Source organism: Haliotis rufescens, unplaced genomic scaffold, assembly GCF_023055435.1.
Source record: "Haliotis rufescens isolate VD_foot unplaced genomic scaffold, xgHalRufe1.0.p SCAF_16, whole genome shotgun sequence".
Lineage (NCBI taxonomy): Eukaryota > Metazoa > Mollusca > Gastropoda > Lepetellida > Haliotidae > Haliotis > Haliotis rufescens.
The window spans coordinates 1,272,194-1,287,181 of NW_025963846.1; the positions used below are offsets into that span (position 1 = coordinate 1,272,194).

General features: G+C 40.6%; 1 protein-coding gene across 2 annotated transcripts in view; it reads right to left on the reverse strand.

The window, feature by feature from the left end:
- LOC124144871 (protein MON2 homolog) overlaps positions 1-14,988 on the reverse strand; it is a 119,624-nt gene that overhangs the window by 69,859 nt on the left and 34,777 nt on the right. For both annotated transcript variants that reach the window (XM_048396779.1, XM_048396780.1), the window contains exons 4-7: positions 7,619-7,794; positions 5,276-5,438; positions 2,888-3,148; positions 642-840 (exon numbers count right to left, since the gene is read on the reverse strand). In XM_048396779.1, coding sequence (XP_048252736.1) covers positions 642-840; positions 2,888-3,148; positions 5,276-5,438; positions 7,619-7,794 — 799 coding nt within the window. The remainder of the gene's footprint in view (positions 1-641; positions 841-2,887; positions 3,149-5,275; positions 5,439-7,618; positions 7,795-14,988) is intronic.

Genomic DNA, 14,988 nt, shown 5'->3' on the forward strand with positions numbered 1-14,988 from the left:
CTTACGCTAGACCATGGTTTTGCTGACGACCGCATCACCAGGAAAGAAAGTATTTATGCAGTGAGTGAGTGAGTGAGTATGGTTTTACGCCGGTTTAAGCAATATTCCAGCAATATCATGGCAGGGACACCAGAAATGGGCTTCACACATTGTACCCATGTGTTTATGTAGAAGCACTCAAAAGGGTGCATGGGAATCACTCACGTTGAGACGCCTAACGCTAACACTGTATTCGTGCGTTCGTGATTCCCGTGCACCCTTTCGAGTTGAGTTGATTGGTTCAACTGTGTCATATGGCCCTGTGACGCAGAGGTAGCATCATGCAGATGGCTGTTTCAATGAATGCTCGTTCCACCCGTGACGAACAGGTCTGGTTGTTGATGAAATATAGTGATAGCTAAATAGACAGATTTTTTATTCATGCACCGATTGTCTTTAAATGTAATATCCAGTTATGTATGACTGTTTAATAATCTCATACCAACTTTGACTGGAGTAGGTCCGATAGTTTTTCAGATATTGTAGTAAAGACTATAGTTTGTCTGGCCCAGACTTGATTATTTTCATGTCGATTTGATATAGCTGGAATATTGCTGACTTTGGCGTAAACCAACTACGTCCTGTGTAATCTATGTTCATACCAAGCTGTTGTAATATTTTCCTCTTGGAGTTGAAGGTCCTGGCTACCCCGGCCAGTGTGAGGACGCGCGTCTCCGCCCACTGCTTCTCCGCGGTGTCGCGGGAGTGGTGGATGAGAATGTTGCCGGTCGACAGCTCATCCTTGATAGTTGATGCACTGCTGGAGAACTTCTGCACCCGCTCCAGCAGGGGAAACAGCACCTGCAACATCAACAACAACAACATCAACATCCTCAACATCAACATCATTTGTAGCTGATTCATTTTATTGACACACCAAGGAAACACTTACATACCATGCCCCCTACTGATTATTTTCCTTTACTCCAGATTTCAGTGGCATCAATGTTTTTGACTTATTTTATTCTACCTGTGAAGATTTGGGGTAAAATAGGTCTTCAGCAACTCATGCTTGCCGTAAAAGGCGACTATGCTTGTCGTAAGATTGGATCGGGTGGTCAGGCGCACAAGCCATTGTACCCCAGTTGTGTGGATTGATGCCCATGATGTCAATCACTAGATTATTTGGTCCAGACTCATTTATTTACAGACCCCGCCATATAGCTGGAATATTGCTGAGTGCGGGGCTAAACAACATGGAAAAGAAACAAAAAAGCTTAATATATCCTGTATAATACTGTTTGTTTACTTAGTATATTCTGTATAATACTGTTTGACTCTTTTAGAGCAATATTTTAGGTCACAGCTGTTAGCTGGTCATTTGTTGAAAGGGTTATGCAGATATCTGTTCAAACCGGCAGTGGATTTTTCATGCACTGCAAATTTCCTTAGATTTTATGTGCGCTTCAGTCACTACATGAACACAGGACATGACCAATTATTTATTGTTCGAAGGAAGAACATACTTTAAATTTATCCTTTTTTTGTAAGGTTCTGCTTTAAAAAGTAAAATATGGGGCATAAAAAATCATACTGAAAGCTTAAATCTAAACAAAAATGAAAAACACATATACATTTTGATTACGCATTTGATGGACCAGTAGTCTACAGGACTGAAGAAATAAATGTTACTGTTTTCTGTTGGGATACGCACATAGAGCCATTCCCAAAATCTTAAAGTGAAGCAGGTGTTAGGCATTTATCTCTTTGGTGAAACCCATGAGCACAGGTATAGTGCTGACAAACCTAAAGTACTCACGGAAATGAAAAAAACCCTGTTTTTTTCGACCTCAGATCTTAAATAAATGCAGTTAATATACAAAATATGTAAATATTCAAACAACTAAATTAGTACTAATTGGTCCGTGGCACAAATACAGCGTATCAAATGTTTTATGCCTTTTTACACGTAAAAGTGTGTATAAATGTGAATAAAACAGACTATTGTGAAACAGGGCATAACCAGGTGTAAGTAGATCAAGGTGACCTATGACACCTTGACGACAGGTGAGAACAGGTGCATAATGCCTATAGTCTGTTTTGCTATGTCAATTTGGACTTAGTTTTATTTTTGAATGTTGAAAGTGCCGACAAATTACCTCCTGTAAAGTACATTTTGTATTGTTCACTGAGATCAAACTAGCAAATCCAGACTTTTCGAGTTGTTTTGGTATTTCGTATTTACAGCTATGTAACACCGTCATCAGTTTCTGCCATGCCTAAGGGACACAACTCTGCACAGTGATTTGTAGCGCCTCAGATAACAGGGCCTGTTGCCAGTGTGCCTCAGGAGCATTTGTCTTTGATATATTTTAGTTACTACAGTGAGGTGGTCCATTGTTGAAATGTGAAGAAATATCTTTAAACCCTGAAGTTGAAATGAAATATTTTGCAAATTTTCGAAGTTTTAAGAGCGCTTCTGTTACTGCTAAACACAGAATATGACAACCTTTAGTCCTGAATGCCCAATTATCAGTATGCAACATGGGCTCACCAATTATTCATTGGTTCACAGAAGACAGTATTTTATAATGTATAAATCATTTTTGTAAGATTCTGCACTGAAAACATCTTCCTGAGGCAGGGGCCTATAAAAGTCCAGTTTCCACCCTTGTCCAGGGAAGATGCATTGAAAATGTCTTTTTACTTTCCGTTTATATCTACAATTATCAATTCAAGATTGTTTCCAAGCAAACTATTCTTAAATGAACAACAATTTCCTGTTTTCAAAATTTGCCTCCTGCTTTTTGCGCAAGGACAAAGATAATCTGTAAAACTAAAAATTAAATTTGCCTAGCCTGGAGTAATGAATCTTAAACGTTTATTCCCACTCCTCTATGAAACCCACCTGCCATAGGACTTTCTTCCATGTCTCCTGCTGCAGTAAGGCGCCATGGGCTGAGATGGTGGAGAAAAGAGTCTGGCCAGCACTCTTGCGTACCGCTGGTCGCGGGTCAACACACAGGTCACCTAGCTTGGAGAACAAGCACATCCACAGAGCGTCAAATGGGAGCATCCCGAGCTTGTTGCGCTCCGACTCCGACAAGTTCTCATCCAGTTCCTGTTTGATTCGTTGCCGATTCTGGTAGAAGAAGTCCGAGATGTTCCACTGCAAGGCAAGGATGAAGATGGCATCAGTTTGATGGGAGAATTATTGATGGTGCTTTACTGGTTGGGTAGCAAGGTGCTGTGAAATAGGGTTTAACATTCCGTTAACGCCAGGCTTTTTTTATATTTAGGATTATGGATTTTTCAGCCCAAAGTCCAGGGTTGGAGGAGGGAAAAAAAGCAAAAAAAAAGCTAGATACTTTTTTTTAATGCAGAATGGCATACTTTATGAACATATTCTTTGCTCAAAAGGCTGCCATTTGTGACGATAAAGCCCCTTGTAACAATAAAAATTCTACCAATTACAACACAGACAATTGTCAAGGGAGGCTATTCATGTTTGGCTTTGAGATCAACAATCTCTTTACTAGTTTACAACAGTAAATTCATGTTTTTTTATTAAAAGGTGATGATAACAAATAAAACAACTAACTACGTGGCTATTGGCGGACAAAAAAAATTGGAAATATGATTTTATTTTTTTACATTTTCTCAAAAATTAGAGTCGGCGGGTCCGTAATCCGAAAAATATAAAACGCCTGGCCTCAGGGTCATGGCACTTACACAGAGACATGCATGTGTGTGTGTCTGCTTGTACAAGTCCAGACTATTGGCCACTGAGATACCATGCCACAGTTTAACATGGATACCCCACTCAGACGCAGCATACTGACTCCAAGCCGACCAGTCCTTGTTTTAGACCCTTAATGCCAAGCGCCGGGCAGTGCCATCCTTACTGCAGGTGGGTACGATAAAACTTGTTGCATACAACATTGCATCATGCGAACTTGCAACTGGGACATGAGTTGTATGACATAGAACAAGCGACAAGTGTGTTTGCAGCCAATTAAAAAGTCATTCAGACATAAGCACTATGTTGGACTAGTGAGTGAGTGAGTTGAATTGTAGGCCATTTTTAACAGTATTCCTGTTATATCGCGGCGTGTCAGCTTAATGTGGGAGGAAAGCCTGAAGTGATGCAGGTCTCAGACGTTTACCACTTCGGTGAAACCCACGAGCACGGGTATGGTGCTGACAAACCTAGAAACATAATCGGGGCGAACCAGGATTCGAACCCACAATAATAGGTTTCTGGAGTGTCCAGGGGATGCAACTCTGCACAGCGAATCGCGGCACCTTAGACGACTGGGCCACCTGTGCCCCCCTATGTTGGACTACATTAACCATTAACCAAACCAGTTTTATACTTGCAAAGATTTTTCCACCATGAGAAAGAAAAAGCAATAACATATTTGACATAATAAGCGCCCAGGGCGCTCTCAAAATCAGAAATAGGGGGCTCTTATTAGAATATTATTTTGGTGATAAAGAAAGGGAGTTGAAAGATCGTAAATTTCGTGGTTTATGCTGACTGCCTGAAATGTTTATAGAAGACAGATATATTTTTCCAGAATTTAATTGCCTATAATTAAGGATGCATATAACACACTTATTATACATGAATAAATAAGTCTTGTGTACATTGATCAATCGGAAGGGGGGCTAATTGGGATTGTTCACTAGCCAATATATTAACAAATATCGTCGAGGGCGCTTATTAGAGCGGGTGCTTATTACGTCGAATACGGTACTCAGTGGAACTGTAAAGTCAGAGGTGGGTGCAGTGCAGCGTGACCATGGTCGTTGCACAATGTTAATTATTCAGTGCTGCTTGTGTGTCACAAAGCCATATTCGAAAGCCAGGTTTCAAAGTTGAAACGATGAACTCAAACACTGTATTTCTAGGCATAGTCCGGGACCTAACAAGATCCAAATTGTAACAACTTGTCACAGTGAGAACGCCAAATTACATAATTTAATTCATACAACTAATTGTACCATGTGAACAGACTGAAAGTTCAGGTGAGCTAACAGGTCAATCAAATTTTTTGTAGAAACATAGAGATAATGGATCTCAACTCATTCTGAGATAGGGGGGGTCGGGTAGCCTAGTGGTTAAAGCGTTCGCTCGTCACGCCGAAGACCCGGGTTCGATTCCCGACATGGGTACATTGTGTGAAGCCCATTTCTGGTGTCCCCCGCCGTGATATTGCTGGAATATTGCTAAAAGCGGCGTAAAACCATACTCACTCATTCTGAGACAAAAAGCTTTAAAAAATCCACATACCAGCAACCCGATGGCGGTGAGACTGACGTTGAGTTCCTGGTTCTGTAGACCAAACTTGGCAGCAACGTCCACGCACACCTGCAGATAGATGCTTGGGATTATGGGCAGGAAGTCCGTCACAACGAGTTGGAGAGACTGGAATGCCATTTGAACCAGCTTCTCCCTGAAACCAAACACAAAAAAAACCGTATGAAACATGATTATATTGTAAAGTTGCTATTTGAAATTGTTTGTTTGTTTGTTGTTTGACACAACATTCAGCAATAATCCACCTATATGTCAGGAACCTGTAAATAGGCGAGTCTAGACCAGACAATCCAGTGATTGATATCATGAGCAACAATCCATTGCGATACAAGGACACACAATCAACCACCCTACTGAGACTGGCCACTCAAACCATTTGGTCACCTCTTACAACCAGACCCGTGAAGATCCGGGGTAGAATAGGTCTTCAGCAGCCCATGCTTGCAGTAAGAGGCGACCAACGGGATCGGGTGGTCAGGCTTGCTGACTTGGTTGATGCATGTCATCGATCCCAATTGCGTGGATCGATGCTCATGATATTGATCACTGGATTGTGTGGTCCAGACTTGATTATTCACAGACCACCGTCATACAGCTGGACTATTGCTGAGTGCGGCGTTAAACAACAAACCAACCAACCACTAGCAGGGTGTACAAGATTTCATGAGCTGAATGGGCTTTTAAATCATGAGCACGAAGGTTGAGTGGTTAGCACAAACATGCAGTCCTAAAAATCATGAGAACGAAGGTTGAGTGGTTAGCACAAACATGCAGTCCTAAAAATCATGAGCACGAAGGTTGAGTGGTTAGCACAAACGTGCAGTCCTAAAAATCATGAGCACGAAGGTTGAGTGGTTAGCACAAACATGCAGTCCTAAAAATCATGAGCACGAAGGTTGAGTGGTTAGCACAAACGTTCAGTCCTAAAAATCATGAGCACGAAGGTTGAGTGGTTAGCACAAACGTGCAGTCCTAAAAATCATGAGCACGAAGGTTGAGTGGTTAGCACAAACGTGCAGTCCTAGAAATCATGAGCACGAAGGTTGAGTGGTTAGCACAAACGTGCAGTCCTAAAAATCATGAGCACGAAGGTTGAGTGGTTAGCACAAACGTGCAGTCCTAAAAATCATGAGCACGAAGGTTGAGTGGTTAGCACAAACGTGCAGTCCTAAAAATCATGAGCACGAAGGTTGAGTGGTTAGCACAAACGTGCAGTCCTAAAAATCATGAGCACGAAGGTTGAGTGGTTAGCACAAACGTGCAGTCCTAAAAATCATGAGCACGAAGGTTGAGTGGTTAGCACAAACGTGCAGTCCTAAAAATCATGAGAACGAAGGTTGAGTGGTTAGCACAAACGTGCAGTCCTAAAAATCATGAGCACGAAGGTTGAGTGGTTAGCACAAACATGCAGTCCTAAAAATCATGAACACGAAGGTTGAGTGGTTAGCACAAACGTGCAGTCCTAAAAATCATGAACACGAAGGTTGAGTGGTTAGCACAAACGTGCAGTCCTAAAAATCATGAGCACGAAGGTTGAGTGGTTAGCACAAACGTGCAGTCCTAAAAATCATGAGCACGAAGGTTGAGTGGTTAGCACAAACGTGCAGTCCTAAAAATCATGAGCACGAAGGTTGAGTGGTTAGCACAAACGTGCAGTCCTAAAAATCATGAGCACGAAGGTTGAGTGGTTAGCACAAACGTTCAGTCCTAAAAATCATGAGCAACCCCAAGAGACATGTAACAAATTGAGTTAACAAGCAACAAAGACATTATTTCAGGGAAACATATTTCTGTGACAATTACTGCTACCTTGTCATTGCCATCTCTAGGGAACCAAAAGCGTAAACAGGTTCAATTATGACATGGCAAACAAAGGCAAACAATTATGGGTTTTCATGGAGGTATTAATAAACAGTTATTGATTCCATGACATTTGATTGGCTGACCAAGCTAGGCAGAATTACACAGAATACACACTGGTCTTAACATTTATGCTTCCCTAAAATGCAAAAGATATGGAAGTCAGTTCCTACATAAACGTAAATATTTGGAAACACCGGTATCGGGGGGCCTATTCTTACCTGGAGTCCCCAGGGTGTAACTGACACTGTCTTGTGGGGACAACCCAATACCCACGGTCGGGTAGCCTAGTGGTTAAAGCGTTCGCTCGTCACGCCAAAGACCTGGGTTCGATTCCCGACATTTGTACAATGTGTGAAGCCCATTTCTGGTGTCCCCCGCCGTGATATTGCTGGAATATTGCTAAAAGCGGCGTAAAACCAAACTCACTAACGCACTCACTCACTCACTACCTACCCCTGCTGGTTGTTGACGGCACCGATGACGCCCAGGATAAGAGGCCAGCCATGGGACAGCGTGTCGCCATTGTTGTGAAGGATCTGATGGACACACTCCAGCTGTTTCTGTCTGACGTCGCCCTGATTGATGACGGACAACTCCTGGAGGGGCGCCATGATGGTGGACTGCAGCTTCTGAAACAAATATCAAATTAACATTTTGTGCAACGACAAAAAAACAAGTAGTATGATAAAATACAAATTTATTAATATTTTGGCAAAATGGGGGCTGACTCGGTTGCTGCTAATGAGAAGGATGATTTTGGAAGAGAGAGCCACAGAGAGGTATCGGTGTCCTGGGGTCGAAGACCTGGACGACCTCTGCATTGTTTCAGGGGTGCTCCTGACCCGGACTAGGGATATCCAGGCCTGGGGTCACCGCAACCCCGTCATCCCTGGGTGAGGTGAAATTGGGTTTAACGTCGCGTCCAAGATTATTGCACTTATATAGCGACGTGCATGCACGTGTATGTGTGTGTGTGGCTGCTTGTACTAGTCCGGACTGATGCCGATTTATAGTGCTAGCTCACTGAGATACCATGCCGCAGTTTAACATTAATACCCCACTCAGACACAGTATACTGACTCCGAGCCGACCAGTCCTTGTTTTAACCCCTTAATGCCGAGCGCCAGACAGGGTAACAACAAGTACAATCTTTTAACGTCTTTTTGTATGACGCGGCCCGGGATCGAACCCTGGACCTTCCGCTCTCCGGGCGGACGCTCTACCACAAGACCACGGAGGCGGTCTGTCATCCCTGGGGTGCTCCTGACCCAGCCTAGGGATATCCGGACCCGTGGTGTGAATGTGGCTGCTCCCTATGAGTTGGGGGAAAACCCAATCAGCGTGTTATGGGCTTCTCCGACATTAAAGGGGCACTGATCTAACGCAATTCCCCGGACTGGTTGTTGCCTTTGTTATTGTTTTTTCCCCGTGAGTACCCGGATAATACGCAACGCAACTGAGCATGACAAGAGGCTGGGCTACCGTCTGCAAGGACAGCTAAATTAACTTGGAGGCTGGAGGCAATATTTGTTTTACGCATTTTTGAACACTGATTGGTTAACTGTAATCTATAAAGATTTCGACAAAGGGCGCATGTTAATTAATTTCTTCAGCCTAAACAAACAGACAAAAAGAACGGCGGAGCTCATCGGATGTCGTCATTTGGAAATACCCCAGATGGTTATAGTTTAATAATAAAAAAAGTATCCATGCAGTGAATTGCGGATTGCGTCGATAATACGATTACTACTCCCTTGTTGTCATCCACGTTTTCTGGTATAACCCTACACTTGTGTATTTGTCGTCATTCACTTGATGCTCAGTTAATGAATTTATTACAGGTACAATTAGTGGTAGCACCACTTAGATTACCTGACAAAGGTTCCCATTTGGCATTTATTGTGTCTGGGGTAATTATTTAATCTAAATCCAGGTTTGAAGTGAGGTGAAATGTGTGTTATGTAATATGCAAGTGACAGCCCTGCAAGAGGTGAATGATCAGTTGATTTACTTTTTTGTAAATCAACGGATCGTTCCTAGTCATCAAAGGATTAACAGAAAATACGTTGATTGATTAATCACTGTTATCTTGCACAGTGGATATGTCAAAAGTGAGTGTTTACATGTCTAGGTTTACTAAAACAAAGGGAATACACTCATATCATGGCGTGAAGTGCCGATGTAAAAACAACATACTTTGTTCAAAGGGTTAACTGATAATACGTTGATTGATTGCTCATTGACAGAGACACGTGACATCGAATAAGTTTCTTTGTACAGCTGCAGACGAGTGGGATATTGTTCTTTTGTGTCGATATTCACGGATACATTCCTCGAACAAGGAAGCTGCCTAAAATTTATACACATAAGTTTGGTAGGTTGTAATTATGGTATTTGCATTTTGTTTTCCTTCATTTGCTGTAGCATTGAACCGATTCGTTCTTGTCTTGGTTGGGAAATTCTTCAATGTGCGATAGACATTGTTTTCACAAGTCTTTTCCTTTGTAAGCGTGTATATATTACCGTCAATTTGTCAAATGTGATTCTCTCAGGCAATTTATAAAATCTGTAAATATTCATTTTGACTGAAAAATCTGTCCAGATTGACTAAAATGGATTAAGACGATCGAAAGGGCCGAAAAACATCACAACAAATTATTATGTAGGATTAGAAGCCAAACAACATAGAAATGTTTTCAACGTAACATTTTCAGTCTCTCGGTGATGACATTAAACATCAAAATGTTTGGAATTCGTTATCATAATAATACAGATGGAAATGTTTTTCAGTCACTTTGTAAAATAACTGAATATTTAGGCGTTTAAAAAATTTGAAAATGTTACACATTTTAACAGTAAAAAATATACACACTATGAAAAAAGCAATGCTTAGGTGAAATATTTACTTTGTGTTGCAAGTCAAAATAGTGTAAACGAAAATCGCAAAATTACCAAGCAAGTGACTTATCAAAACTTCGTCACCATTACCGATGCTACCCACAAAGATACCTACATTTCCTTAATATCTCGAAAACTGTATTTCATTTTGTGGATCAATGTGACCATACGCCCTTATTACTACCGATAAAAGTGACTAAAAATATGCGCTTACGAATGGCGCAGCAGAGGTCGCGAACTAGTCTATATTTCTGCTATACATCCGGGTACTCACTGGGAAAAAACAATAACAAAGGCAACAACCAGTCCCGGGGAATTGCTTTAGATCAGTGCCCCTTTAAGCAAGAGAGTCAATGCTGTAGCTGGTTTCCAGAAACATCACTCGGTTGTGAGTCTGGATTGGAATAACCAGACTTCAATAGTAGGACCCAAACTCTCAGTGAGTGACTGGTTTTAACGCTGCATTAAACATGCTTCGGTGGCATGGGTGGTCGAGTCATCTGAGGTGACACAATTGGATGCGAAAGGCCAGAAACCTATGACGGTGGGTTTGAATCCCGGATTTGCTCTCCTCATGTTTCTATGTTTGTCAGCTCCACGACTGTGTTCATGGGTTTCAACAAAAGTGATAAATGTCTAAGACTTATATAATATATAAATTTTATCATAATATTTTGGTATATAGTATTGCGATAAGTATCACAAAATATTACATTATTCAAAATTTTGAATTCAGAAGCAATTTGAAACATCAATGATGGAATTGAAGTTCATAAATGTGGGGGAGGTTGAGTAGCCTAATTGGTTAAAGCGTTCGCTTATCACGCCGATGACCCGGGTTTAATTGCCGACATGGGTACAATGTGTGAAGCCCATTTCTGGTGTCCCCTGCCATGATATTGCTGGGATATTGCTAAAAGCGGCGAAAAAACATACTCACTCATAAATGCTGGCACAGCAGAATGTTTACTCATTCAATACATACGCACGGATGCACAGTGTGGGACAGTGATGACTTGGTGTTTAACCACTGCCCTAGAAGACCTCAAGAATGCAAACTTGCATTTTGGAATTACGGAAACATTTTGAGTGAGTGAGTGAGTGAGTGAGTGAGTGAGTGAGTGAGTGAGTGAGTTGGGTTTAACGCCGCTTTTAACAGTATTCCAGTAATATCGCGGTGTGTCAGCTTAATGTGGGAGGAAAGCCTGAAGTGATGCAGGTCTCAGACGATTACAACTTCAGTGAAACCGACGAGCACAGGTATGGTGCTGACAAACCTAGAAACATACTCCGGGCGAACCGGGATTCTAACACAATCATAGGTTTCTGGCGTGTCCAAGGAACGCAACTCTGCACAGCGACGTGCACACCTTGATTGAAAACATGAAAATATTTGGAAAATATCTGTTGACGCCAAGGTGACGGTGCACCTGCTTTGCAAATCTTGCATTCAATCTAATTCTGCATGGCAGTTTATGAACCAGATGTCGATTTTGTTACGGGATTTTGATTGGACTTTGCATAGACTTGTTAGTCCAGCCAAACTCCTTAATACCAGCCTAGTTCGGGAAGAAGGCTTATGTTGAAGCACTGGGGTTACAACAGTCTCAGTACTAAGATCATTTCGTGCACATGGGCACTGGTTTTATAATCAAGGATATGTAATGGATAAGGTATGAGATTGGCACCTTTTGGCCAACAGGATCGCCTAATTTAAGACTTTGATATGAAAGTTATCAGACGTGTTCATGTGAATGAAAACTAGACAGATAAAATGGTTACCTATCATCTAATGTCTGAAAAATTTCAAAGTTTTCTCTAACTTTAAAATGTGACATTTCCAGTGGGACAAAAACCTATTTCACCCTTTACTAAAACAATTATGATTACTCTAAAATTCCTATTTTAAAAATAACTGAGAGATAAGAAAATTTCCAATATATTTATTTTATTGCTTGTCCACGAATGCAAGATTTTACTGGTGCTTCAAAAGCTTTTCTAACGATTCTTAAAGTTAGCATTTAACTTGAAATATTTTCAAAGTTGGTGAAAAAGCAAAAGGCACACATTACTACTATCAACTTGCACTTAAAAATGGTGATTATGAAAATAATATGTTGAAACTTGATAAATTAAAAGCAGGAACGCTTTTAAGGAAATGATAAGATTTACATGGTTATCTCCCTTTGACCATGATCCCTTTTCTTAGCCACCCATGGATTGTATGGAAGAGGCATTCTAGAAACCAGTCAAAAATAAGAACACAAGCAGCTTAATGTATAGTAAAAAACTGATCTTTCTTATCATTTCTGTGTACATAAACAAAGGAAAATTATACATATCTTCATAAAATTCCAGTTATACATAAATTTTCTTAACCCACCAAAATGCATTCAAGGAAACAAATCCACGAATTTGAGTAGAAGTCCCCAGATAGGCTAAAACTATAAAGAATCATACTGACAAAGTGTGAATATATCTTATAATACTGCTTTCAAACAAACATCAGTACATCATGTTGATATACCTTGTAGTGTGAGTGACACTGACTTCAATAGGGAATTAATTCTTGTACCTTCTCAAACTAAATGAGTATGGGCTTTTTTTTTAGTGACATTATATATTTATACAATAACCAACAAACTACAAGCAGTTTTTGATTATCTGGCTTGAAAGAAAGAATGGTGTTAATCCCAAGCCGTAATCCATAATTTCCAGTTATTGGGAGATTATTCTATATATACTGGAATTATTTTTTTTAAGGGATCATGAATATATTTGGGGATATTGTTTTGTAGTGAAGATTGAGCACACAATTTTATAAAAATATTCCCAAATATAATCGTGATCCCTAACCATTTTTAAATAGGTTATGCTATATATACTGAGCAAAAAATGTCAGGGATCATTAATGTTTTAGGGGGTATTTATTTTTGTAGTTGGTTGGTAGGCTGTTTTTTTGTTTAACCCCGCTCTCAGCAATATTCCAGCTATATGACGGCGGTCTGTAAATAATCAAGTCTGAACTATACAATCCAGTGATTGATATCATGAGCATCAGTCTATGCCAATGGGATATGACATGCATCATCAACCAAGTCTGCGAGCCTGACCGACCGATCCCGTTAGTCGCCTTTTACAACAAGCATAGTCACCTTTTACGGCAAGCATGGGTTGTTGAAGACCTATTCTCTCCCCGAATCTTCACGGGTGTTTTTTTGTTAGTGAAGACATCAATTTCATAAAAATATTTCCAAATATATTCATGATACCTAACCTTTTTATGTTTGGTATATTACTCATTGACATTTTAAAAGAGAAACTGAAGATACAAAAGGGTATATGAAATGTCATCCTAGAGAGTAACTTCACTGAAGGCAGCCAATTGTTCAGATGATGTTATATAAGCAGTGTGTGATTTTCATGAACAATGGATGACATCATGTCACAGTTGTCTCAACTATGTAAGCACATGGTAAGCATTGCGACAGACTGACTTCAATAGACCACTCAACACTGAGTATCTCTAAGATTAGACTAACATCTAGTCTCTGAAATGAACATATCGTACATAAAAAAACAGTTGTTCATTTATCTTAATAAAAATATAATAAAAAGGAGCCCAGTGACTCTCTTCATTTTCAGATACTGCAGTGATCTAGACTTGCCAAACATTATAGACTTGCATGGCTGTATTTGATATATATTTGTATCAGGGTCTGTAAGACAGACTACTCTAAGATGCAAATGTGCAAATATTGGAAAGTTATTACACATGATTATGGTTGATATTGAGGATTTATTACATGTCAGATTGGGATGATATCAGGTATGATATGTTTGTTTGTTTGTTTGTTTATTGTTTAACCCCGCACTCAGCAATATTCCAGCTATAGGATGGCAGTCTGTAAATAATCGAGTCTGGACCAGACAATCCAGTGATTGACATCATGAGCATCGATCTACGCAATTGGCATGGGATGACATGCATCAACAAACTCAGCAAGCATGACCACCCGATCCCGTTAGTTGCCTCTTACGACAAGCATAGTCACCTTTAACGGCAAGAATGGGTTGCTGGAGACCTATTCTACCCTGGATCTTCACGGGTCTGTGTATGATATGAAAACTGCCATATAACAACGTTTATATCGTATACCATAACATCAAATTGTAGAATATATCCATTCGCAAAACATCTCTAAATTCTGTGTATGTCCGGAGAAACATGTTCAGCTTGTTTTACAAGACATTGTCAGGGGTAACCTATCTGAGCAGACGACACACCAAGGGAGGTAACTCTAATGTGTTACCACCCGGTCTGATATTGGTCACCCATTCAAAATGCATTGACAAGCCATATCAGCCCCGCAAGGGGTGTTATATGGGTGTGGTTATTACAGACCCTGTGATATGACCGTCTCCATGTTAGGTCTATCCCATCTTCCCGAGGCAAGAGAGTTAACTGACCATAAAAGTCCAGTTTCCACCCTTGCCGAACTAGGCTGGTATTATGGAGTTACATTTTGGCTGGACTAACGAGTCATAGTCCAATCAAACTTGTGCACCGAAATCGAAATCCAGTGTCAACTGTCGTGCAGATTTCTGTCGATTGCAGGATTTGCAAAGCATGTGCACCGCCAACTCATTGTCAGCAGATATTTTCCACATCTTTTCATGTTTTTAATCAAGGTGCTCGTGTGATTTGATGCATTTTGCGATGTAAGACATCACCATTTTGTGTGAAGCAAACGCAAGTGGTACGAGAGGTGGAATCTGATTGGTCCATAGGAGAGGCTTAGAAGGGACATAACTGGTAATAGCCACTGGTGGCGCTACGATTGAGCCCAGTAATTCCAGCCTAGTTCGGCAAGGGTTGAAACTGGACTTTTAAAGTCATTTAACTCTCTTGCCTCGGGAAGATG